The sequence below is a fragment of the Stenella coeruleoalba genome (genome assembly GCF_951394435.1).
Source record: "Stenella coeruleoalba genome assembly, chromosome: 5".
In the NCBI taxonomy this organism is placed as follows: Eukaryota; Metazoa; Chordata; class Mammalia; order Artiodactyla; family Delphinidae; genus Stenella; species Stenella coeruleoalba.
In genome coordinates, this window is record NC_137150.1 from 34,180,256 (window position 1) to 34,207,409 (window position 27,154).

The 27,154-nt window shown below is 36.5% G+C and overlaps 1 protein-coding gene across 5 annotated transcripts in view; it reads left to right on the forward strand.

Moving 5' to 3' along the window:
• NPHP3 (nephrocystin 3) overlaps nt 1–27,154 on the forward strand; it is a 52,190-nt gene that overhangs the window by 19,252 nt on the left and 5,784 nt on the right. For 2 of the 5 annotated variants that reach the window (XM_079922674.1, XM_079922675.1), the window contains exons 14-24: nt 1,006–1,108; nt 1,531–1,613; nt 3,032–3,170; nt 5,588–5,752; nt 12,355–12,449; nt 13,030–13,152; nt 21,801–21,990; nt 22,143–22,384; nt 23,389–23,464; nt 24,679–24,806; nt 25,690–25,930. In XM_079922674.1, coding sequence (XP_079778800.1) covers nt 1,006–1,108; nt 1,531–1,613; nt 3,032–3,170; nt 5,588–5,752; nt 12,355–12,449; nt 13,030–13,152; nt 21,801–21,990; nt 22,143–22,384; nt 23,389–23,464; nt 24,679–24,806; nt 25,690–25,930 — 1,585 coding nt within the window. Of the gene's footprint in view, nt 1–1,005; nt 1,109–1,530; nt 1,614–3,031; nt 3,171–5,587; nt 5,753–12,354; nt 12,450–13,029; nt 13,153–20,959; nt 21,015–21,800; nt 21,991–22,142; nt 22,385–23,388; nt 23,465–24,678; nt 24,807–25,689; nt 25,931–27,154 lie in introns of those variants that run through there. The other 3 variants (XR_013828523.1, XM_079922676.1, XR_013828524.1) reach the window with 3 other exon arrangements.

Consider the following 27,154-nt stretch of genomic DNA (forward strand, 5'->3'; position numbering starts at 1 on the left):
AAACAAAGAAAGGTTTTTGATATGTGTATTTCTCATATTTTTCATATGATGTCAGTGAGGATGGGGAGAAGTGGACAAATTCAAGAAAAGGATACAATCTATAGGATTTGGTGGGAGGTTAGATCAGAGATGTGAGAAAGAAAGCTAGGATAGCTCCCAGGTTTCTGGCTTGAGAAATTAAGTAAACTATGGTTCCATGAACTGAGATGGGAAACACAAAGGATGGGCAGGTTTGTGAAGCAAAGGTCATGACTTTTGTCTTTGGACATGGTTTGTTTGAGTTGCCGATTGTAGCTCCAATTGGTGATGTCTAGTAGGCAGTTAAATTTATGGGTGAGGAAAACGGGGAAGGCCGGGCTAGGAAAAATAGACCAGAGACCTGTGGTCCTGAAATGTAAGCTCACCTTAACAGTCCTCAAAAAGGGATGCAGTGGTTGAGTTCTGTAAGGCAGTGTTTCTTGACCTATTTTTGCCTCTCCACCCTAGGAGCCCGTTAGTGATTTTCTTCCTAATCACCTACCAAGAAGTGTTAATACCATACATATATCATATATCAATTCATGAATATAAATAAATATGTGTGTATATTTCTGCTTTATGCATAAAGAGAGTAAGATTTCCCCTCCCCAACAAACAATTTTCACCACGCCATTGAGAATGGATGTTGTAGGGTGTAAATTCTAATTGGATTACAAGTAATCTGTGGACGAAGACTGTCTGACACTATTCCTCACAGACACTAATACCTGTGTTGTTTTACTGATGGTATAGAACTGGAAATGTTATACACTTCGTGTATAAGCTATTTATAACAATGTTTGTTGTAATTAATTGCTAAAAAATGAAATACTATTAATATGATTAACAGAGATTAATTTTGTTTATTTTATGAAGGCAGTATAAAAATTTAATTCTTGTAATGGACTTTGATTAATCTTGTGGGTAGATTACAGCTTTGTTGTATTATTAAAAGAGAATTTCATTTTTCTTTTCTTTAAATAAAAGGTTGTGGCCTACACTTCATCTTGACCCTTTAAATCCTAAAGATGCAAAATCTATTATAATCGCAGAATGCCACTCTGTAGACATTAAACTGAGTAAAGAGCAGGTAAGTATTTTTAATTTTGCTGCTTTCTTTTACTCTCTATAGCTTTCCTTATAAAAACACCTTATATGAGACTTAAAATTCAATTTAGTACTCTATATGGTTCTAAGGAAAATTGGAACTTAGTAATAATTACTTTCTTAAATGCATTTACTCTTAAACTAATAACAGATATAGAAGAAGCAATAAAAAAAACTTTGGTCTTAAAGTTTACTATATTATATTAAGCAGTATTTTAAAAGCAAAAAAGCATTTGCATGTTGATGGCATCTGTGGTCCAGTACCACACGGCAGTGATGCCGCTGATGAGGTGGCAGGAACCGTGTTATTTCTGCAGGGATATTTGTTGATGGCTTGGTTGTAAAGACCGCTTAATTCCAGGGTGGTTTTGTATTTCTGTTTTGTTTTTTGGTAAACTGGTGCAGGAGAAGAAGCTAGAACGACACTGTCGTTCTGCTACAACCTGCAATGCCCTTTATGTCACTCTTTTCGGCAAAATGATTGCGTGGTAAGTGGTGGTTATTTTATGTCATCTTCAGCATGTTTGTGTTTGCTGCAGAACGCTTCTTCACCGTGTGAAACTGAAAACTGATCATTATGACAATCTCTTGGGCCACTAAGATTCTGTGTATTCTAACAGTGATACTAACAACCATGAGAATGTGACTTATGACTGAAGATTGCTGCTAGTCCTTGAATATAAGAACTTGTTGGATATATCTGTCTGGTTTTCATCACAATAACCTTCTCCTGACTGGAGGTTGCAAAAGAAGGCCATCTTTGGCCTCAATTTGGGGCCTACCCAGGAGTGCTCATTGTCGCCTCCTTGAGGCCCGTAGCTTTGAGAAAGTGAGGAGACAACTAAGGCATAAAAATGTTATTTCAGGTGTCTTTCACTATCAGTAGGTAGGTATGTAGGTAGGAATTTTTAATTGTCTCTGTTCCCACGTCCTGATAAACCTTTCATCTTACAATTGGTCTTCTATTTTAGAAATCCATTCATAATTTGCCTTTAGATAAGCAGTAGAGAGTTTTACTACTTTTACTTCTTCTTCAGTACAGCCTCACCTACTCTGTCTGTTCGCAACCAGAGGTAAAAAGATCAACACTTGTTTTGGTATTCATCACAGTAGGTTGTAATCCTAGCACAACTCATATTCTAGACACTAAATCTAGTACTCTTGTCTCTTAATTCCACATTCTCACCGAAAGCACCAAATTTGAAACGAAAAAAATCTTCTGAAACTTTGAATTGTCCATGATATTTGATATTTTCGCTGTCCCCAGAGTTGTGGCGGTACATCTGTGAACATCAGTGGCTTGCATAAGTACAGTTCGAGAGTCATGCATTTCCTAATAGTTATTGAAATTATCTCTTTTAAGAGGGACTATGGAACCATTTTTTTGTTTTTTCCCTATTCTTTGCATATCTTTGTATTTAAAAAGGAAACTACTGGTAAATATTGTGTAATATTTTAAAACAAATCCCATTTACTGATTTTCTTTAGCCTGATGTTTTCCAAATTCTGGTTCTATTTTTTTTAATTTAATTTGCATGGCTAACTAATAATACTTATTTATAATTATTTTCCTGCTTCCTGTATGTAGGCAGCATGCCTCTAGGTGATAAGAACCATGTCTTACTCATTTTTATGTTCCATAATGTATAGTAATTACTTGATACATAGTTAAGTCCCAGCATATGTTTATTGAATTGAATTAAATGGTAATACACTAAAATTACTGTGATGACTCTAGCAGCCCCATAAAACTGTTTTCCTGTGTCATGTTTTACTGAATTCCTGTTGTTATCAGTTAAACAGTACAAAACATAGAGTTAAAATAGAGCACTGTTTTTATTTACCCCAAGTTTTTCACAGATGTTGGCAGACTGTAAGAAATTAAATCTGTTCTCAATTCCAACAGTGCTGGGAGAGCAGGCAATTTAGATAAAATCCTTCTTCAGTGTTTCCAGTGTCAAGATACTGTTTCATTATATAGACTTGTTCTTCGATCTATCCAGGAGTCCATGACAAATGATATGGATAAAGAGCTAATGAAACAGGTAAAGTGTAATAAACTTATCAAGTGAAGATTATTTTGCCTTGTTTGTTTTTGTGTGTGAATTGAAGTAAACAGTAAATCCGTGTAATGCTAAATATGTTTCGAGCATATACTATACCCACTACCATAGTGTGCTGTGGCCAGAAGTGATATCTCGGGGAATTTGCATTTTCCTGATTATCATGGAGAGTTTTCATCTTTTCATGCTTCTTGGTTATTCTTGTTTCCTCTTAGGTGAATTGCTTGTTCAAGTCCTTTACCCATTTTTTAACGGAGTTGACTTTTTCTTGTTGATCTGTTAGGAGTTTTTAAATGTTCTACATATTGAATACAAATCCTTTGTTATAGAGTTTGCAACTCAGTGTCTTTTTCCTGTTCTTGTCTTTTAACTTTATGGCGTCATTATACAAAGTTTTATTTTAATGAAGTCAGATTTATCAACAGTTTCTTTCATGGCTTATGCCTGTTGTATCTTATTTTTTTTAATCCTTTGCTATCGTAAAAGTATTCTTATATTTTTTTCCCTTCAAAATATTTTATAATTTTGTTCTTCATGTGTGAGTCCTTAACTCATATGATATATTTTTATTTATTGTGTGAGGAAGGAATCTACTTCTTTTTTTTTTTTTTTTTTAGCTACATGACTTGCGGGATCTTAATTCCCTGACCAGGGATTGAACCTGGGCCACGGCAGGGAATTCCCAGGAAGCTACTTCTCAGTCTTTTAAAATACAGCTAGTTAATTGTTCATTGTACTTAATACATCTTTTCTACTGATTTGGAATGCCATCTGTCAAATATCAAGCTCACATATAAACAAGAGTCTGTTTCTAGGCTCTTCTGTTCCAATTTACTATTCCTTGTCAATACCACTGTCTTAACTATTAGAACTTTAAAGTAAGCTTTGATATTTGGTTAGGCAAACCCCCTCTTAATATTTTCCATAGTTGTCTTGGCTAATTTCCCACATGTATTTTTAGAATTGGCTCAGCAAGTGCCATGGAAACTCAATATGCAATTTTTTTTTTTACATCTTTATTGGAGTATAATTGCTTTACAATGGTGTGCTAGTTTCTGCTTTATAACAAAGTGAATCAGTTATACATATACATATGTTCCCATATCTCTTCTCTCTTACGTCTCCCTCCCTCCCACCCTCCCTATCCCATCCCTCTAGGTGGTCACAAAGCACCAAACTGATCTCCCTGTGCTATACAGCTGCTTCCCACTAGCTATCTGTTTTACGTTTGGTAGTGTATATATGTCCAGGCCACTCTCTCGCTTTGTCACAGCTTACCCTTCCCCCTCCCCATATCGTCAAGTCCATTCTCTAGTAGGTCTGTGTCTTTATTCCTGTCAATATGCAATTTTAATTGTAGTTGGGTTGGATTTAGAGGCTAAGTTGGGGGAAATTATCATATAAGTCTTCTCCTTCATGGAAAGCTAAATAGCTCTCCATTTATTTAGTCATCTTCTTGAATGATGATTATCAATAACATTTTATCTTCTTCCCCATAAAAGTCTTAAACATCTTCTGTTAAAATTTGTTTCTAAGGACTTTATAGTTAAAATAACATTTTAAAATTGTTTGTTTCTGGTTATTCAGTTTAATTTTTGGAAATTTACTAGCAACCTTGCAGAACTCTTATAGTTTTAACCTGGATCCATTTTTATGTCTATTTCTCAGGTTGGGGGTTCCCCTGGGTTTGACTTTTCATTCTGCCTCTAAGCCCACAGTCTTCTGTCTGTTCGCTGTTTCCCTCAGGCACTCCATCACTAAGGGGACAGCCTTTGAAAGGTCCCTGTGTTGGCAAGCATTCTATCATAGTTCCAGCTCCTTGCTTCACAGAGCTTAAAGGCTCCCCGTCCATCCTGACGGTGGGTGTGAAAACCCAAGCTAAGTTAAGAGACTATTGCTTATCCTCTCTCCTCACTTCACCCAGGGACAGCAGCTCCAGCACTTAGCCCTCTAATTTTCAGTTTCCTATTTATTTGGGATACTTGGGGGATTTCCCTTTCTTTTCTGCAGGTTCAGTTGTGCTTTTGGAAATGTTTTGTTACATGTTATCTGACATTAACAGGCATTTGTAGTAGGAGGACTGTTTTCTTCCACCATCTTCCCAGAATCAGAACTCTGTCATTAGTTTTAATAATACATTTCCTGCAGTTTTAATTTTCACTAAACTTTTTCTATATGTGTGTTATCTTTGGCGTGCTAGACTTTATATGTACACTATCTTATTAGTGCCTTTTGGAAAGTGTGTTTTATTTTAAGAAATCTGTTTCTTAGTTTATTAAATCACTTGAATGATAAATTCAAATAAGTTAAAAAGTTTAAAAGAATTGTGGAAATTTTAATGGCTGTTAGTTACTAATAGAAGTGCTTTATAATCATTGTTAATTCTTTTTTCTCCCTAGATTCTCTGCCTTGTAAATGTTAGTCACAATGGTGTGAGTGAATCAGAATTGATGGAATTCTATCCTGAGCTATCCTGGGCTGTCTTGACCTCCCTTATTCACAGTTTACACAAAATGTGTTTGTTGACTTATGGTTGTGGTTTGCTCAAGTTTCAACATCTACAGGTAAATGTTATCTTAATAAGGTTTTTTCACTTATTGAAATGTCCACATATCATCGCATATGTATTATGCTATATAATACCACATCATTTCAAATATTTCAATTACAAGACAAAATTGAAATCTCAAATTTGGCATTACAAAAATTTTTTCCAGTGATTTTAGGTTAGATACCAAATTTGGCTAATATTATTCCTATGAAGTAAGTACCTTTGTGAAATGGCTATTACTTTAAAAGGTAGTTTTTTCAATTTTATATTTCATTGAATTGCTGGTATATTATATATATTTTAAGAACTTGGGCTCTGTAAGTCACTCTGCCTCAATACACAGACCAGCTCTTCACAGCTTAATGTAACCTTGGGCAAGTTCTCTGAGCCTTGGGCAGATGTTTGCAGCTTACCTCAGGGGTTGTAAAGATAATTAATTGAGGTGGTAAATAATTAATTGATCCTGGTAAGGTCCTAGACATGATGTCTAGCACATAGTAAATAATGACTAATATAACTTTTTTTTTTCCATATTCTAGTTTGCATCTGCTGATACCAAACTCCTGATCCTTCCCGCTCCCCACACCCTTCCCTTTGGAAACCACAAATCTGTTTTCTGTGTCTGTGAATCTGTTTCTGTTTCACAGATATGTTCATTTTTGTCATATTTTAGATTCCACATACAGTATTTGTCTTTCTCTTTCTGACTTACTTCACTTAGTATGATAATCACTAGGTCCATCCATGCTGCAAATGGCATTATTTCATTCTTTTTCATGAATGTCCATCTGTCAGTGGACATTTAGATTTTTTCCATGTCTTGGCTATTGTAAATAGTGCTATTGTGAACATAGGGGTGTATATATCTTTTTGAATTATAGTTTTGTCTAGAAGTATGCCTAGGAGTGAGATTGCTGGATCATATGATAATTCTATTTTCAGTTTTTTAAGGAACCTCCATACTGTTTTCTATAGTAGCTGCACCAACTTACATCCTCACCAACAGTGTAGGAGGGTTCCCTTTTCTCCACACCCTCCCCAGCATTTGTTATTTGTAGACTTTTTAATGACGGCCATCTGACTCGTGTGTGGTGGTACCTCATTGTAGTTTGATTTGCATTTCTCTCATAATTAACGATGATGAGATAATTTCACGTGCCTATTGGCTATCTGTATGTCTTCTTTGGAGAAATGTCTATTTAGGTCTTCCACCCATTTTTTGATTCTGTTGCTTTTTTGTTATTGAGTTGTATGAGCTGTTTGTATATTTTGGAAATTAAGCCCTTGTTGGTCGCATCATTGGCAAATATTTTCTCCCAGTCTATAGGTTGTCTTTTTGGTTTTTTTATGGTTTTCTTTGCTGTACAGAAGCTTGTAAGTTTGATTAGGTCCTGTTTGTGTATTTTTGCTTTTATTTCTATTGCCTTGGGAGACTGACTTAAGAAAACATTGGTACGATTTATGTCAGAGAATGTCTTGCCTATGTTCTCTTCCAGGAGTTTTATGGTACCATGTCTTTTATATTTAAATCTTTAAGCCATTTTGAGTTTATTTTTGTGTATGGTGTGAGGGTGTGTTCTAACTTCACTGACTTACATGTGGCTGTCCAACTTTTACAACACAACTTGCTGAAGAGACTGTCTTTTCCCCATTGTATGTTCTTGCCTCCTTTGTTGAAGATTAATTGACAGTGGGTGTCTGGGTTTATTTCTGGGCTCTCTATTCTGTTCCAATGATCCATATGTCTGTTTTTGTGCCAATACCATGTTTTTGATTGCTATAGCTTTGTAGTATTGTCTGATGTCTGGGAGGGTTTGTTCTTTTTCCTAAGAATTGCTTTGGCAATTCTGGGTTTTTTATGGTTCCATATACATTTTAGGATTACTTGTTCTAGTTCTTTGAAAAATGTCATGGGTAATTTGATTAGGATCACATTAAATATGTAGATTGCTTTTGGTAGTATGGCCATTTTAACAATATTAATTCTTCCAATCCAAGAGCATGGGATATCTTTCCATTTCTTTGAATCATCTTCAGTTTCCTTTATTAATGTTTTGTAGTTCTCAGCATAAAAGTCTTTCACCTCCTGGGTCAGGGTTATTCCTCCATATTTTTTTTTTTTGGATGTGATTTTAAAAGGGATTGTTTTGTTTTTTTTACATTCCCTTTCTGGTGTTTCATTATTAGTATAAAGAAATGCAGTGGATTTCTGTATGTTAATCTTGTATCCTGCTACCTTACTGAATTTGTTCATCAGTTCTAATAGTTTTTGTGTGGAGTCTTCAAGGTTTTCTATATATAGTATCATGTCATCTGCATATAATGACAATTTTAACTCTTCCCTACCAATTTGAATACTTTTACTTTTTTTCTTGTCTGACTTCTGTGGCTAGGACTTCCAATACTATGTTGAAGAGAAGTGGTGAGAGTGGTCACCCTTGTCTTCTTCCAGATTTTAGCGGGAAAGTGTTTATCTTTTCACCATTGAGTATTATATTGGCTGTTGGTTTGTCATAAATAACTTTTATTATGTTGAGATATGTTCCCTCTATACCCACTTTGGTAAGAGTTTTTATCATGATTGGATATTGAATTTTCTCAAATGCTTTTTCTGCATCTATTAAGATGATCATGTGATGTTTGTCTTTTCTTTTGTTGATGTGGTGTATCATATTGATTGATTTGCGTATGTTGAACCATCCTTGTGACCCTGGGATGAATCCAACTTGATTGTGGTATATGATCTTTTTTATGTGTTGTTGGATTCAGTTTGTTAACATTTTTGTTGAGAATTTTTGCATCTATATTCATCAAAGATATTGACCTGTAATTTTCTTTTTTAGTAGTGTCTTTGTCTGGTTTTCGTATCAGGGTGATGGTGGCTTCACAGAGTGTTTTTGGGAGTGTTCCTTCCTCTTCAGTCTTTTAGAAGAGTTTGAGAAGGATTGGTATAAGTTCTTCCTTGTACATTCAGTAGAATTCCCCTGTGAAGCCATCTGACCCAGGACTTTTGTTTGTAGGGAGTTTTTAAATTACGGATTCTATTTCACTTCTAGTTATCAGTCTGTTCAAGTTACCTATTTCTTCTTGATTCAGTTTTAATGGGTTGTATGTTTCTAGAAAGTTGTCCATTTCTTCTAGGTTGTTGAATTTGTGGTAATTGTTCATAGTATTCTCTTACGGCCTTGCACCAAAAAATATTAAACCCACACAGCCTACTCAGGGATGCTGCCATGTAAAAATAGCCCTCCAAGACCACAGTAGAAAATTGTTTCTCCTAAACTCATAGAGCAAGAGAAATATAAGTAAAATGAATCAGAGGAACCACTCCCAATTAAAAGATCAAGAGAATTCCTCTTAAAGAACAAACAACGAAACAGACCTCTTCAGTCTAATAGACGCTGAGTTCAAAAAAGAGGTAATGAAAATACTGAAGGAATTAAGAAGGACTATTGATAGAAATACAGATTACTGTAAAAAGGAACTAGAAACTATAAGGAAGAGCCAAGAAAAATTAGAAAATTCACTTGCTGAAATCAAAACTGAGCTTAAGACAATGAATAGCAGAATGAATAATGCAGAAGAATGAATAAGTGATCTGGAAGATAGAATAATGGAAATCACCCTATCAGAACAGCAGACAGAAAGACAAATGAAAAAAAAAATGAAAGCAATATAAGAGACCTATGGGATAATACAAAGCATGCCAATCTATGCATAATAGGGATCCCAGAAGTAGAAGAAAGAGAAAAGGGGATTGAAAATGTATTTGAAGAAATTATGGCTGAAAACTTCCCAAACCTAAAGAAGGAAACAGATATCCAGGTTCAGGAAGCACAGAGGGTCCCAAACAAGATAAACCCAAACAGACCTACACCAAGACATATTATAATAAAAATGGCAAAAGTTAAACATAAAGAGAGGATTCTAAAGGCAGCAAGAGAAAAACAAAGAGTTGATTACAAGGCAACCCCCATAAGGCTATCAGCTGATTTCTCTACAGGAGTGTTGCAAGCCAGAAGGGAGTGACAAGATATATTCAAAGTTCTGAAAGGGAAAAACCTGCAACCTAGGAAATTCCACCCACCAAGATTATCATTTAGAATAGAAGGAGAGATAAAAATTTTTCAGCCAAGCAAAAACTAAACCTATACTAAAGGAAATATTGAAAGATCTTATCTAAATAGAAAAGAAGTAAGAATCTAGGGAAGAGAAAACCACAATTGGAAAGTAAATCACTTAAATAAGCCAGTACACAGATTAAAAAAAACAATTTCACAGAATCACACATGAACCACAACAAACAGCAAAAGGACAAACGTGAAGATGTAAAAAAGGACATCAAAATCTTAAAACATGGGAGAAGAGCATAAGAAAATGTAGATTTTTTTTTCTAGAATGTGTTTGAGCCTATGTAACTACCAGTGTAAGGCAAGTAGATATAGGAAGGGGTTAACATACTTGAAAAACAGGGTAACCATAAATCAAAAACATACAGTAGACTCACAAAAACCAAAAAGAAGAGAACTTAAGCATAATACAAAAGAAAATCATCAAACCATGAAAGGAAAAAGAAAAAGAAAGGGACAAAGAAGAAATATAAAATCAATGGGAAAACAAGGTTTAAAATGGCAATAAATACATATCTATCAATAATTACTTCAGCTGTCAATGGACTAGATGCTCCAGTCAAAAGACACAGTGGCAGTTTGGAGAAAAAAACAAGAGCTGACAATATGCTGCCTACAAGAGACCCATTTTAGGGCAAAGGACACACATAGATTGAAAATGAGGGGATGGAAAAAGATATTTCATGCAAATGGAAATGACAAGAAAGTGGGGTTGCAATACTCATATCAGACAAAATAGACTTTAAAACAAAGGCTATAAAGAAAGATAAAGAAGGACACTATATAATGATATAAGGATCAATACAAGGAGAGGATATTACACTCATCAACATATATGCACCCAATATAGGAGCACCCAGATACATAAAATAAATACTAACAGACATAACAGGAGAAATTGATGGGAATACAATAATGGTTGGAGATTTTAATACCCTACTCACATCAATGGACAGATCTTTGAGACAGAAAATCAATAAGGCAACAGAGATCCTAAATGATTCAATAGAACAGTTAGACTTAATTGATATTTTCAAGACATTACATCCCAAATAAAGCAGAATACACATTCTTTTCAAGTGCACATGGAACATTCTCTAGGATTGACCACATACTAGGGCACAAAACAAGTCTCAACAAATTTAAAAGTATAGAAATTATTTCATGCATCTTTTCTGACCACAAATGTCATGAAACTAGAAATCAACCACAGAAAAATAAATGAGAAAAAAAACAATTACATGGAAACTAAGCAACATACTACTGAAAAACCAGTGGGTCAATGATGAAATCAAAGAAGAAATTTAAAAATACCTTGAGGCAAATGACAATGAAAACACAACCATACAAAATCTATGGGATGCAGCAAAAGCAGTTCTGAGAGGGAAGTTCATAGAGATAAGAAAAATCTCAAATAAACAACCTAACCCACCACATAAAAGAATTAGAAATAGAACAAACAAAACTTAAAGTCAACAGAAGGAAGGAGATAATAAAGATCAGAGAGGAAATAAATAACATCAAGATTTAAAAAACAATAGAAAAAAATCAATAATACCAAGAACTGGTTCTTTGAAAGGGTAAACAAAATTGACAAACCTCGGGACTTCCCTGGTGGCATAGTGGTTAAGAATCCACCTGCCAATGCAGGGGACACAGGTTCAAGCCCTGGTCTGGGGAGATCCCACGTGCCGAAGAGCAACTAAGCCCCTGTGCCACAGTGACTGAGGCTTCACTCTAGAGCCCATGAGCCACAACTACTGAGCCCACGTGCCACAACTACTGAAGCCTGTGCACCTAGAAGCCGTGCTGTGCAACAAGAGAAGCCACCGCAGTGAGAAGCCTACACACTGCCACAAAGAGTAGCCCCCACTCACCACAACTAGAGAAAGCCCGCGTGCAGCAACTAACACCCAATGCAGCCAAAAATAAAATTAAAAAAAAAAATTTAAAACATTGGCAAACCTCTGGCCAGAGTCACCAAGAAGAAAAGAGAGAAGACCCAAATGAAACAAGAAATAGGAGAAATCACAACAGATACCACAGAAATACCAATATAATTCTTATCATCTGCAATGCCATGGTTGATTTATACATATAAACAAATGTAAATGAAGTCTTTCACTTGAGTATGCTGTGTTATATATGCAGGTGTGGAATGTTTGTAATTTCACAGGCTTATCTTTCTCCTTTATCGTATATCACTTAAATATAATTTGCTCTTTTTAGTACTTTTGCAAAACACATTTCAGATTTTTAATGTATTCACCAGAAGTTTGAATTGAATTATATTTTGAGTTCTTACAGGAATTCTCATGTCAGTTTATCACATAAATATATACCAAATTTTAAAGTATTCTAATGCTCTTTCTATTATACAACTATAAAATTGAAATAATTATAAATTTCTTTTTACAAATTCATTGTTAGATTGTACAGTGACTTACAGAAAACAGACTGTAATGTTTTTTCTTCTTCTCCATAGGCTTGGGAAACAGTGAGACTAGAGTACATGGAAGGTCCCACCATTATTTCTTCATATAGGCAAAAGCTAGCCAACTATTTCACCATGCAGCTAAGGTATTGTAAATGTCCATGTTGTTTTTCTGTAGCTTCTGCAACACGCTCTACCTCTGTGTCCTTATTTCTCTTTCTTGTGTAACTTAATGTATAAAAATTTCCTTATTATTTTAAAAGGTTAAGTCCTCTCCTATTCTGTTAATGCCAAAAGAACAAAAGATGATTATGTAAGTCAGTCTTTTAATATTATGCTGAAGATTTAAACTTAAGTGGTATCAAAGCAGGATCATTTTATTATTTTTATTTTATTCTAGTTAAATAGTTTAAGTAGTTTAAAAATATGTGTGTGTCTGTTTATACCTGTGTGTGTATATTTGTATCTATTTATGTTTTTTTTAATAGTTCAATTTTAGGAAAATAAACTTTAGAGTTTGGTCAGTGGTCCTGAATATCACTTTGTTTTCATAGTTAGATTGGTCAAGTTTCTGATTTTGACCTAGTTTTCTCAGCATCAGATTATACTCAGAGTCAGGGATATATCTCAAATGTCTCTCTCCTACTTCAGCATTTGTCTGTAGCCTTTTAAAGTGATCTAATTGTAGCAATGTATTATTGAATGTTGTCCCTTCTCTTCTGATAGTCAGGACCGAGTGACTTGGAGGAGTGCAGATGAACTGCCTTGGCTATTCCAGCAGCAGGGAAGTAAACAGAAGCTGCACGATTGCCTTCTTAACCTCTTTGTGTCTCAAAACCTCTATAAAAGGTAAGAAACTTATTTGTAGGACACCTTTTCCCAGAAAAACAGATTTTAAACAGTTGTTCAGTGTAACAAAGAAAAATGGCATTCTTCATTTAAAAATTAGTCCAGTTTCAGTGGTAACTGAAGTATAAAACAGTGTGGGAGAAATTTTAATACAGTTTGCAAATTGCCACAACATCTACTTTTTCCAAGAGGTAAACAAGAAAGATAGAGTATTGCAGTTTTCATAAAATCAGACCTGGAATACTCTTGAGATAGCTTTGTATCTTAATCTTTCACTGAAGCAGGTTTAAATCCAGACCACCCAGAGAGGCGGTTCATGATGTCTGCCTCTCATGGTATTCAGATATTTCAAAGTATAGCCTTCAAAACAGACTCTGGGCTCTACAGAGAATCTGACTAGTGTCAGAATTTAAAGAAAGGATTACCCTTTTTCATAAATGTCTTTTTTTTTTTAATTTTTTATTTTGTCTTTTTGGCTGTGCCCTATGACATGTGAGATCTTATTTCCCTGACTAGGGATTGAACCCTTGCCCACTGCGGTGGAAGCACTGAGTCTTAACCACTGGACGACCAGGGAAGTCCTTCGTAACTGTTTTATTGTCTCTCCTGGTGTGTTTGAATTTGCCTCCGGCAGAACCACCTTTTTCTGAGACAACCTTCTGATCTCTAAGCCCTACGAGGGGTTTTTTCTGTCTCACCTGGAAATTTACTCACTTTTCATAATTTATTTATTTTATTTTATTTACATCTTTATTGGAGTATAATTGGTTTAAAATGGTGTGTCAGTTTCTGCTTTATAACAAAGTGAATCAGTTATACATATACATATGTTCCCATATCTCTTCCCTCTTGCATCTCCCTCCCTCCCACCCTCCTTATCCCACCCCTCTAGGTGGTCACAAAGCACCGAGCTGATCTCCCTGTGCTATGCGGCTGCTTCCCACTAGCTATCTATTTTACGTTTGGTAGTGTATATATGTCCATGCCACTCTCTCACTTCGTCACAGCTTACCCTTCCCTCTCCCCATATCCTCAAGTCCATTCTCTAGTAGGTCTGTCTCTTTATTCCTGTCTTACCCCTAGCTTCTTCATGACATTTTTTTTTCTTAAATTCCATATATATGTATTAGCATACGGTATTTGTCTTTCTCCTTCTGACTTACTTCACTCTGTATGACAGACTCTAGGTCCATCCACCTCATTATAAATAGCTCAATTTCATTTCTTTATATGGCTGAGTAATATTCCATTGTATATATGTGCCACTTCTTCTTTATCCATTCATCCAATGATGGACACTTAGGTTGTTTCCATTTCCTGGCTATTGTAAATAGAGCTGCAATGAACATTTTGGTACATGACTCTTTTTGAATTACGGTTTTCTCAGGGTATATGCCCAGTAATGGAATTGCTGGGTCATATGGTAGTTCTATTTGTAGTTTTTTAAGGAACCTCCATACTGTTCTCCATAGTGGCTATACCAATTCACATTCCCACCAGCAGTGCAAGAGTGTTCCCTTTTCTCCAAACCTTCTCCAGCACTTATTGTTTCTAGATTTTTTGATGATAGCCATTCTGACCGGTATGAGATGATATCTCATTGTACTTTTGATTTGCATTTCTCTAATGATTAATGATGTTGAGCATTCTTTCATGTGTTTGTTGGCAGTCTGTATATCTTCTCTGGAGAAATGTCTATTTAGGTCTTCTGCCCATTTTTGGATTGGTTTCTTTGTTTTTTTGTTATTGAGCCGCATGAGCTGCTTGTAAATTTTGGAGGTTAATCCTTTGTCAGTTGCTTCGTTTGCAAATATGTTCTCCCATTCTGAGGGTTGTCTTTTGCTCTTGTTTATGGTTTCCTTTGCTTTGCAAAAGCTTTTAAGTTTCATTAGGTCCCATTTGTTAATTTTTGTTTTTATTTCCATTTCTCTAGGAGGTGGGTCAAAAAGGATCTTGCTGTGATTTATGTCACAGAGTGTTCTGCCTATGTTTTCCTCTAAGAGTTTGATAGTTTCTGGCCTTACATTTAGGTCTTTAATCCATTTTGAGCTTATTTTTGTGTATGGTGTTAGGGAGTGATCTAATCTTATACTTTTACATGTACCTCTCCAGTTTTCCCAGCACCACTTATTGAAGAGGCTGTCCTTTCTTCACTTGTACATTCCTGCCTCCTTTATCAAAGATAAGGTGACCATATGTGCGTGGGTTTATCTCTGGGCTTTCTATCCTGTTCCATTGATCTGTCTTTCCGTTTTTATGCCAGTACCATACTGTCTTGATTACTGTAGCTTTGTAGTATAGTCTAAAGTCAGGGAGCCTGATTCCTCCAGCTCCGTTTTTCGTTCTCAAGATTGCTTTCGCTATTCGGGGTCTTTTGTGTTTCCATACAAATTGTGAAATTTTTTGTTCTAGTTCTGTGAAAAATGCCAGTGGTAGTTTGATAGGGATTGCATTGAATCTATAGATTGCTTTCGGTAGTAGAGTCATTTTCACAATGTTGATTCTTCCAATCCAAGAACATGGTATATCTCTCCATCTATTTGTATCATCTTTAATTTCTTTCATCAGTGTCTTATAATTTTCTGCATACAGGTCTTTTGTCTCCTTAGGTAGGTTTATTCCTAGATATTTTATTCTTTTTGTTGCAGTGGTAAATGGGAGTGTTTTCTTGCATTCACTTTCAGATTTTTCATCATTAGTGTATAGGAATGCAAGAGATTTCTGTGCATTAATTTTGTATTCTGCTACTTTACCAAATTCATTGATTAGCTCTAGTAGTTTTCTGGTAGCATCTTTAGGATTCTCTATGTATAGTATCATGTCATCTGAAAACAGTGACGGCTTTACTGCTTCTTTTCCGATTTGGATTCCTTTTATTTCCTTTTCTTCTCTGATTGCTGTGGCTAAAACTTTAAAAACTATGTTGAATAAGAGTGGTGAGAGTGGGCAACCTTGTCTTGTTCCTGATCTTAGTGGAAATGCTTTCAGTTTATCACCATTGAAGACGATGTTGGCTGTGGGCTTGTCATATATGGCCTTTATTATGTTGAGGAAAGTTCCCTCTATGCCTACTTTCTGCAGGGTTTTTATCATAAATGGGTGTTGAATTTTGTCGAAAACTTTCTCTGCATCTATTGAGATGATCATATGGTTTTTCTCCTTCAATTTGTTAATATGGTGTATCACATTGATTGATTTGCATATATTGAAAAATCCTTGCATTCCTGCAGTTAACCCCACTTGATCATGGTGTATGATCCTTTTAATGTGCTGTTGGATTCTGTTTGCTAGTATTTTGTTGAGGGTTTTTGCATCTATGTTCATCAGTGATATTAGCCTGTAGTTTTCTTTCTTTGTGACATCCTTGCCTGGTTTTGGTATCAAGGTGATGGTGGCCTCGTAGAATGAGTTTGGGAGTGTTCCTCCCTCTGCTATATTTTGGAAGAGTTTGAGAAGAATAGGTGTTAGCTCTTCTCCAAATGTTTGATAGAATTCGCCTGTGAAGCCATCTGGTCCTGGGCTTTTGTTTGTTGGAAGATTTTTAATCACAGTTTCAATTTCAGTGCTTGTGATTGGTTTGTTCATATTTTCTATTTCTTCCTGGTTCAGTCTCGGAAGATTGTGCATTTCTACGAATTTGTCCATTTCTTCCAGGTTGTCCACTTTATTGGCATAGAGTTGCTTGTAGTAATCTCTCATGATCTTTTTTATTTCTACAGTGTCAATTGTTACTTCTTCTTTTTCATTTCTAATTCTATTGATTTGAGTCTTCTCCCGTTTTTGTTGATGAGTCTGGCTAATGGTTTATCAATTTTGTTTATCTTCTCAAAGAACCAGCTTTGAGTTTTATTGATCTTTGCTATCATTTCCTTCATTTCTTCATTTATTTCTGTTCTGATTTTTATGATTTCTTTCCTTCTGCTAACTTTGGGGTATTTTTGTTCTTCTTTCTCTGATTGCTTTAGGTGCAAGGTTAGGTTGTTTATTCGAGATGTTCCCTGTTTCTTAAGGTAGGATTGTATTGCTATAAACTTCCCTCTTAGAACTCGTTTTGCTGCATCCCATAGATTTTGGGTCGTCGTGTCTCCATTGTCATTTGTTTCTAGGTATTTTTTATTTCCTCTTTATTTCTTCAGTGATCACTTCGTTATTAAGTAGTGTATTGCTTTGCCTCTATGTGTTTGTATTTTTTACAGATCTTTTCCTGTAATTGATATCTAGTCTCATAGTGTAGTGGTTGGAAAAGATACTTGATACAATTTCAATTTTCTGAAATTTACCAAGGCTTGATTTGTGACCCAAGATATGATCTGTCCTGGAGAATGTTCCATGAGTACTTGAGAAAATTGTGCATTCTGTTGTTTTGGGATGGAATGTCCTATAAATATCAATTAAGTCCATCTTGTTTAATGTATCATTTAAAGCTTGTGTTTCCTTATTTATTTTCATTTTGGATGATCTGTCCATTGGTGAAGGTGGGGTGTTAAAGTCCCCTACTATGAATGTGTTAGTGTCGATTTCCCCTTTTATGGCTGTTAGTATTTGCCTTATGTATTGAGGTGCTCCTATGTTGGGTGCATACATATTTACAATTGTTATATCTTCTTCTTGGATTGATCCCTTGATCATTATGTAGTGTCCTTCTTTGTCTCTTCTAATAGTCTTTATTTTAAAGTCTATTTTGTCTGATAGGAGGACTGCTACTCCAGCTTTCTTTTGGTTTGCATTTGCATGGAATATCTTTTTCCAACCCCTTACTTTTCAGTCTGTATGTGTCTCTAGGTCTGAAGTAGGTCTCTTGTAGGCCACATATATATGGGTCTTGTTTTTGTATCCATTCAGCCAATCTGTGTCTTTTGGTGGGAGCATTTAGTCCATTTACATTTAAGGTAATTATCGAGATATATGTTCCTATTCCCATTTAATTAATTGTTTTGCGTTCATTATTGTAGGTCTTTTCCTTCTCTTGTGTTTCTTACCTAGAGAAGTTCCTGTAGCATTTGCTGTAAAGCTGGTTTGGTGGTGCTGAACTCTCTCAGCTTTTGCTTGTCTGTAAAGGTTTTAATTTCTCCATCAAATCTGAATGAGATCCTTGCTGGGTAGAGTAATCTTGGTTGCAGGTTTTTCCCCTTCATCACTTTAAATATGTCCTGCCAGTCCCTTCTGGCTTGCAGAGTTTCTGCTGAAAGATCAGCTGTTAACCTTATGGGGATTCCCTTTTGTGTTATTTCTTGTTTTTCCCTTGCTGCTTTTAATATGTTTTCTTTGTATTTAATTTTTGACAGTTTCATTAGTATGTGTCTTGGCATATTTCTCCTTGGATTTATCCTATATGGGACTCTCTGTGCTTCCTGGACTTGATTAACTATTTCCTTTCCCATATTAGGGGAGTTTTCAACTATAATTTCTTCAAATATTTTCTCAGTCCCTTTCTTTTTCTCTTCTTCTTCTGGAACCCCTATAATTCGAATGTTGATGCGTTTAGTATTGTCCCAGAAGTCTCTGAGACTGTCCTCAGTTCTTTTCATTCTTTTTTCTTTATTCTGCTCTGCAGTAGTTATTTCCACTATTTTATCTTCCAGGTCACTTATCCGTTCTTTGCTTCAGTTATTCTGCTGTTGATCCATCTAGAGCATTTTAAATTTCATTTATTGTGTTCATCATTGCTTGTTTCATCTTTAGTTCTCTTAGGTACTGGTTAAATGTTTCTTGCATTTTGTCTATTCTATTTCCAAGATTTTGGATCATCTTTACTATCATTATGCTGAATTCTTTTTCAGGTAGACTGCCTATTTCCTCTTCATTTGTTAGGTTTGGTGTGTTTTTACTTTGCTCCTTCATCTGTTGTGTGTTTTTCTGTCTTCTCATTTTGCTTATCTTACTGTGTTTGGGGTCCTACTGTGTTGGGTCTTACTGTGTTGGGAACCTGCAGGCTGCAGGTTCGTAGTTCCCGTTGTTTTTGGTGTCTGTCCCCAGTGGCTAAGGTTGGTTCAGTGGGTTGTGTAGGCTTCCTGGTGGAGGGGACTAGTGCCTTTGTTCTTGTGGATGAGGCTGGATCTTGTCTTTCTGGTGGGCAGGTCCACGTCTGGTGGTGTGTTTTGGGGTGTCTGTGGACTTACTATGATTTTAGGCAGCCTCTCTGCTAATGGGTGGGGTTGTGTTCCTGTTTTGCTAGTTGTTTGGCATAGGTTTTCCAGCACTGTAGCTTGCTGGTCGTTGAGTGAAGCTGGGTGCTGGTGTTGAGATGGAGATATCTGGGAGATTTTCACCGTTTGATATTATGTGGAGCTGGGAGGTCTCTTGTGGACCAGTGTCCTGAAGTTGGCTTTCCCACCTCAGAGGCACAGCACTGACTCCTGGCTGCAGCACCAAGAGCCTTTCATCCACACCACTCAGAATTAAAGGGAGAAAAGAAGAGCAAAAGAAAGAAAGAGAGAGAGAGAGAGAGAGAGAGAGGGAGGGAGGGAGGGAGGGAGAGAGAGAGAGTGAGAGAGAGAGAGAAAGAAAGAAGCGAGGGATGGAGGGAGGGAAGGAAAGAAAGAAAGAAAGAAAAGAAAATAAAGATAAAATAACAAAGTTATTAAAATAAAAAATAATTATTAAGAAAAAAAATTTTTTTAATAAAGAAAAAAACAAGAAAAACGGACGGATAGAACCCTAGGACAAATGGTGGAAGCAAAGCTATACAGACAAAATCTCACACAGAAACATACACATACACACTCACAAAGAGAGGAAAAGGGGAAATAATAATATATCTTGCTCTCAAAGTCCACCTCCTTAATTTGGGAAGATTCGTTGTCTATTCATGTATTCCACAGATGCAGGGTACATCAAGTTGATTGTGGAGCTTTAATCCGCTGCCTTTGAGGCTGCTGGGAGAGATTTCCCTTTCTCTTCTTTGTTCTCACAGCTCCAGGGGCTCAATTTTGGATTTGGCCCCGTCTCTGCGTGTAAGTCGCCGGAGGGCGTCTGTTCTTCGCTCAGACAGGACGGGGTTAAAGGAGCAGCTGCTTCTTGTACTGTGGCTCACTCAGGCCGTGGGGAGGGAGGGGTACGGAGTGCGGGGCTAGCCTGCGGCAGCAGAGGCCATCGTGATGTTGCACCAGTCTGAGGCGCGCCGTGTGTTTTCCCGGGGAAGTTGTCCCTGGATCCCGGGACCCTGGCAGTGGCAGGCTGCACAGGCTCCCCGGAAGGGGGTTATGGATAGTGACCTGTGCTCGCATACAGGCTTCCTGGTGTCGGCAGCAACAGCCTTAGCGTCTCATGCCCGTCTCTGGGGTCCGCGATGTTAGCCGCGGCTCACACCCGTCTCTGAAGCTCCTTTAAGCAGAGCTCTTAATCCCCTCTCCTCCGCACCAGGAAACATAGAGGGAAGAAAAAGTCTCTTGCCTCTTCGGCAGGTCCAGACTTTTCCCGGACTCCCTCCCCGTGGTGCACTAACCCCCTGCAGGCAGTGTTCACGCCGCCAACCCCAGTCCTCTCCCTGCGCTCCGACCGAAGCCCGAGCCTCAGCTCCCAGCCCTGCCCGCCCCGGCTGGTGAGCAGACAAGCCTCTCGGTCTGGTGAGCGCCGGTCGGCACCGATCCTCTGTGCGGGAATCTCTCCGCTTTGCCCCCCGCACCCCTGTTGCTGTGCTCTCCTCCTTGGCTCCGAAGCTTTCCCCCTCCGCCACCCGCAGTGTCCGCCCGCGATGGGGCTTCCTAGTGTGTGGAACCTTTCCTCCTTCACAGCTCCCTCCCACTGGTGCAGGTCCCGTCCCTATCATTTTGTCTTTGTTTATTCTTTTTTCTTTTGCCCTTTCCAGGTACATGGGGACTTTCTTGCCTTTTGGGACGTCTGAGGACTTCTGCCAGCGTTCAGTAGGTGTTCTGTAGGAGTTGTTCCTCGTGTAGATGTATTTCTTGTGTATCTGTGGGGAGGAAGGTGATCTCCGCGTCTTACTCTTCCGCCATCTTCTCCTCATACCCACTTCTCATAATTTAGATGCATAATTTGTTTTACTTCTTAGTGAACTCTCTCAAATTTCTTTGTTTCACCTTATAGATTATTTCTGATCTCATCCCAGTTTTTCATGATTTCATTTGAAATCAGATTCATCCTTTAGTTTACCATCTCTCCCATCCTTCTTAATACCATCAATAGATGAATAAGCTTACTTTTATCATTCAATTCCTTGATGAAAATACAAAGCAGATATTCTGACAGTTTGCCTGTGTTTCATTAGTCTTCTGTTCTGATTTCTATCATTTAAAATAATTTTGGGGTGAACTCAGCAGTTGACTGCATATCATGAAATGTCTAAACAGGGTTATGATAGGTTTCCATTGGTGAGTAACCATAATGATATTAATGGTAACAGCCAACACTATGGAGTACTTGCTACAGGCCATAATCTCCTTACAGTAACACCTGAGGCAGGTGGTGTCGGTGTGCCTCTTCTGCAGATGAGGATGATGAGGTGTAAGAGAGCACACAGCTAGGCTGCTGTGGACTCAGATGGCAGTTCCAGTCTACACCCTTACTTCACTACACTGGACTAGCCTACTAATAAACTATCGATAGCTTGATATGAATTATGGCATCTTCACTCAATAGTGGGGTTTAAAGTTTCTTTTTCATTAAATTACTGTTATTTGTTGCAACAGAGGACACTTTGCTGAGTTGCTGAGTTACTGGCAGTTTGTTGGTAAAGACAAAAGCGCGATGGCAGCAGAATACTTTGATTCATTGAAGCAGTATGAGAAAAACTGTGAAGGCGAGGAGAGCATGATTTGCTTAGCTGACCTTTATGAAACCCTGGGGCGATTTCTCAAGGATCTAGGCCTTCTCAGTCAGGTAACTTCAACAGGGAGTTAGAGACTGTGTGGGTTTTCATGTTTACTCTTCTCTCCTTCCTAGGAGTTAATGCAGCTTTTATTTGTTGTGCTAATCAGATCTTACAGCATTTCACTCACTTTAATTGGCCTTTAACCTTTTTCTTCCCCCAGGCTGTGGTGCCTTTGCAGAGGTCTCTAGAAATTCGAGAAACAGCTTTAGATCCAGATCACCCACAAGTAGCTCAGTCCCTCCACCAACTAGCAAGTGTGTACGTGCAGTGGAAGAAGTTTGGCAATGCTGAACAACTATATAAACAGGCATTGGAAATCTCAGAAAATGCCTATGGTGCGGACCATCCACATATTGCTCGCGAACTTGAAGCACTTGCAACTTTGTACCAGAAACAAAATAAGTAAGATTTCAATTGGTAATTCTCTGGTTTTATGACAGGGAGTTACAGTTCTTAATGTACTTATGTGGGAGGCTTTGTTTTGTGGCTGTGTATTTTTCCATATCCCATATTTTCCTTATCCTATATTCTTTCGAATCCACCATGTTTAAATATTATTCTTGGTCTGGGGGTGAACAGAATATTAGAACTACAAGATTCATCTCTATTTCAAGATGTGCAAAGGATAGAGCATGGACTTTGGAGTCATATAGTTAGGTTTGAAACCAGGCTTCTTCGCTAACTCTGTAATATTGAGTGTACTACTAATACAGGGGGCAGCAAACTGTTGCCCACATGCCAAGTCCAGAAGGTCCCCTGTTTGGGACGTAGAGTTGTAGTGTAACACAGCCACATTTTTTTCATTTACATGTTGTCTGTGGTCGCTTCCATGCTTCAACAGCAGTTTTGTATTTGCAACAGAGACCACGGGACCCACAAAGCCTGAAATGTTTACTATCTAGCCTTTTACAGAAGAAGTTTGCTGATCCCTAGTATAATAATCCCTCCGAATGATATCTCTTCCTCTATGTGAAATCATTTGTTTTGCTCAGTCAGAAATGATACATATTGGAATTTTTTCTTTTAACTTCTAGAAGTATTGTTTCACACAGATTTTGTGTGATTTTCACATTTCTATTTGACAAAAAAATAACCTGTGTGGAAGCTGATATAGCAAACTAAAGTTTTGGATTTTCATTTAGTTAGATCACCCTTTAGAGATTCAAAATGAGTTTAATCAGTTAAAAACAGTTAAATGTCAGCTACTTGGAGGACTAGATTTATTTTGTTAGATTTTGTTTTATGAAAGTTTTTGTTAAAGATTTTTAATTCCATATGACTATCACTTCTAGAAATAATCCTGTATTTAATTAGCCAAAAAAACTTTACACTGGTGGTTTCATTTCACTGAAGTATGACACTTTGGACATATGTTTCTTTCGTTTGACTTTTTTTTTTTTTTTAAGATATGAACAAGCTGAACATTTTAGAAAAAAATCTTTTAAAATTCGTCAGAAAGCTACAAGGAGAAAAGGCAACTTGGTAATGCAGATTTCTTTTGTGTTGTGTTTTGAACAAAAAGGAATTAGAACATCTCTGAATATCATAATGTAGATGCATAAACCTCACATATTTAAGAACTTTAGATTTTAAAGTGACTTCTACGGAAGTACTGATTAACATTTTCTTATTTATAATACATGTTTAAATATTAGTATCACTGAGAAGTACAAATTAGTAGACTTTTAAAAAGTGGAACTATGTATTGTGGTAATCATTTTACACTACATACGTATCATCATGTTTTACACTTTAAACTTACACAATGTTATATGTCAATTATATCAATAAATCTGGGGATTTTTTTTAATTTTTAAAAAGTAGAACTATTCAGTTAATTTAAAGTTAATTAAGATTTTAGAAGATGGACTTAAAAGCTGTATCAATTCTTTAAAGGGTTGGAAAACAGAATAAAAAAAATTTAGTAAACACTTTATGTTAGATTCAAATGCCAAGAAATTATTACCCTTGAGTGCAAAAAATTTTTCATTTATCTAAGCTGCTAGTAAGATCTAAATATAGCATATTTGTTTGTTTTAACTTAAAATGCTATGTGCAATTTTTTAAATTGAAATATATTTGACATCTAACATTGTGTAAATTTAAGATGTACAACATGCTTATCTGATGCATTTATATATTGTAATATGATTATTACCATAGCGTTAGCTAACACCTCTATCACATCACATAATTATCATTTCTTTTTTGTGGTGGGAATAATTAAGATCTAGTCTCTTAGCAAGTTTGATGATTTTAATACAGTATTTTTGCTTGTATTCGCTATGCTGTACATTTGAACTCCAGGACTTATTTGTCTTCTAGTTGCAAGTGCTATTTGCAATTTTAAGTACCCGATATTTAAATGTTTAGTAATAGGGTTAATAAATATATGCATGTTAATTGTTTCCTAATCTTTTTGAAGCACTTTGGGATTCAGTTCATTTTGCTAAAATAATCTCATAATTATTTTCACAAAATAGTTTTTTAATGAATTTAAGAATGTGATGCTACATGGAAGTATATATATTTTCATAAATCATTAGATTAATTCAGTATGATACTTAAAGTAATTGTAATCTACTTTAAAGGGAAAAAAAAGGAGAAAGGATTTTTTCAGAACCCTAGTATATTGCTTCAGAATCAAAGATTGCACTTACTTGGTGATTGTTGTGAATTTCTTGTGTTTGCTGCAGTACGGATTTGCCCTTTTACGTAGACGGGCCCTACAGTTAGAAGAGCTCACGTTAGGTAAGGATACACCTGACAATGCTCGGACCCTCAATGAACTGGGTGTGCTCTACTATCTTCAGAACAACCTGGAGTGAGTACCTTGGTGTTAATAATGAAAACAGGTATCCATTTTGTCTCTTAGATACAAAGCTGTTTTACATTAATATCAAGCTAAGCTGGAAAAAATTGATAGAAACCATGCCGAATTTCATGTATGGTATGTTATGAACATGGCCACACTTAACAAGGACCATGACATTTTCTCTACTGTTTCCTTTCACATTGTTTCTTTAGTAACTAAAAAGTTATTCTCTAGCTTCCCTAGTATGTTTTATATGTTTATGAAAAGTGAGTTTGTGTAGATATTGTACATAAGATCTCACATAAGAACAAACTTGGGACTAAAGAATGTAGATGGCTGCTAGTTTTATTCTTCAGTTTATTTGAGCATAAAGACTCACAAAGGCATTAATATGTATGACAAAGAGGTGTTTTTGGACTTCTTTGTATGTCAGAAAAATATAACAAATTTGACACTTTGGATACCAGAAAAATACAGCAATATTTAGCCCACTTCACAAAGGGTTCTTTAATTAAAAATTATTTAGTACTACAAAGGGAGAAAGAAAGAATACCAAAATGTTTTGAGTTTGGCCTAGTAATTTTTAAAGATAAAAAAATTTGTTTTGGAAACTATTTATGGGTTTGTCTTTTAGAAATGAAGTGGAGAATTGAGACAATCGTCCAGATACTTTAGGCTTTCACACTATCAGGAAAGCATTTTTAGTTTTTGGAAAAGGGCAGGAAGAGATGAGGGGGTGGGAAAGAGGGGGAGAGGATTTTGAGCTGAATCCTTCATTTTAACTATCTTGGATTTAAGAATAAAAGTGCTTCAGTTCTCCACCTAACTATGGCTAGGGATTCTCACTTCTAGAGAATAAATTGTTTAAACCATTTGTGGCTTTTGTTCATAGAACAGCTGACCAGTTTCTGAAGCGTTCCTTGGAGATGAGGGAGCGAGTTCTAGGACCAGATCACCCTGACTGTGCCCAGTCTTTGAATAATCTGGCGGCTCTATGCAATGAAAAGAAACAGTATGGTAAAGCAGAAGAACTTTATGAAAGAGCCTTAGACATTCGGAGACGAGCATTAGCTCCTGATCACCCTTCTTTGGCTTATACAGTGAAGCATCTTGCAGTCTTGTATAAGAAAATGGTAAGTAATCCTTGGCATACCTACATGTGTTTTATAATATACCAATTAAGCCATAATTGCTATTAGCAAAATAATTTATCTTCTGATGGATAGACTATTCCTATGAGCTTTTAAATCATAGTGATTTAATTTTTAAACAAGTAGCTGAGTAGAACATTTAAAATATTACTTCATCAAAGAGACACAAACAGATGGAGAGATAAACCATGTACTTGGATGGGAAGAATCAATATTGTGAAAATGACTATACTATCCAAAGCAATCTACAGATTCAATGCAATCCCTATCAAATTACCAATGGCATTTTTCACAGAATTAGAACAAAAAATTTTACAATTTGTATGGAGACACAAAGGACCCCGAATAACCAAAGCAATCTTGAGAAAGAAAACCAGAGCTGGAGAAATAAGGCTCCCTGACTTCAGACTATACTACAAAGCTACAGTAATCAGGACAGTATGATACTGGCACAAAAACAGACATATAGATCAATGGAACAGAATAGAAAACCCAGAGATAAACACACACACCTACGGTCACCTAATCTATGACAAAGGAGGCAAGAGTATACAATGGAGAAAAGACAGCCTCTTCAATAAGTGGTGCTGGGAAAACTGGACAGCTACATGCAAAAGAATGAAATTAGAACACTCCCTTACACCATACACAAAAAGAAACTCAAAATAGATTAAACACCTAAATGTAAGGCCAGACACTATCAAACTCTTAGAGGAAAACATAGAACATTCTTTGACATAAATCGCAGCAAGATCTTTTATGATCCACCTCCTAGATTAATGAAAATAAAAACAAAAATAAGCAAATGGGACCTGATTAAACTTAAAAGCTTTTGCACAGCAAAGGAAACCTTAAAAAAACAAAAAGACAACCCTCAGAATGGGAGAAAATATTTGCAAACAAAGCAAATGACAAGGGATTAATCTCCAAAATACACAGATAGCTCATGCAGCTCAATAACAAAAAAACAAACAACCCAATCCAAAAATCGACAGAAGACCTAAATAGACATTTCTCCAAAGACATACAGATGGCCAACAAACACATGAAAAGATGCTCAACATCACTAAGTATTAGAGAAATGCATATCAAAACTACAATGAGGCATCACCTCACACAGGTCAGAATGGCCATCATCAAAAAATCTACAAACAACAAATGCTGGAGAGGGTATGGAGAAAAGGGAACCCTCTTGCACTGTTGGTG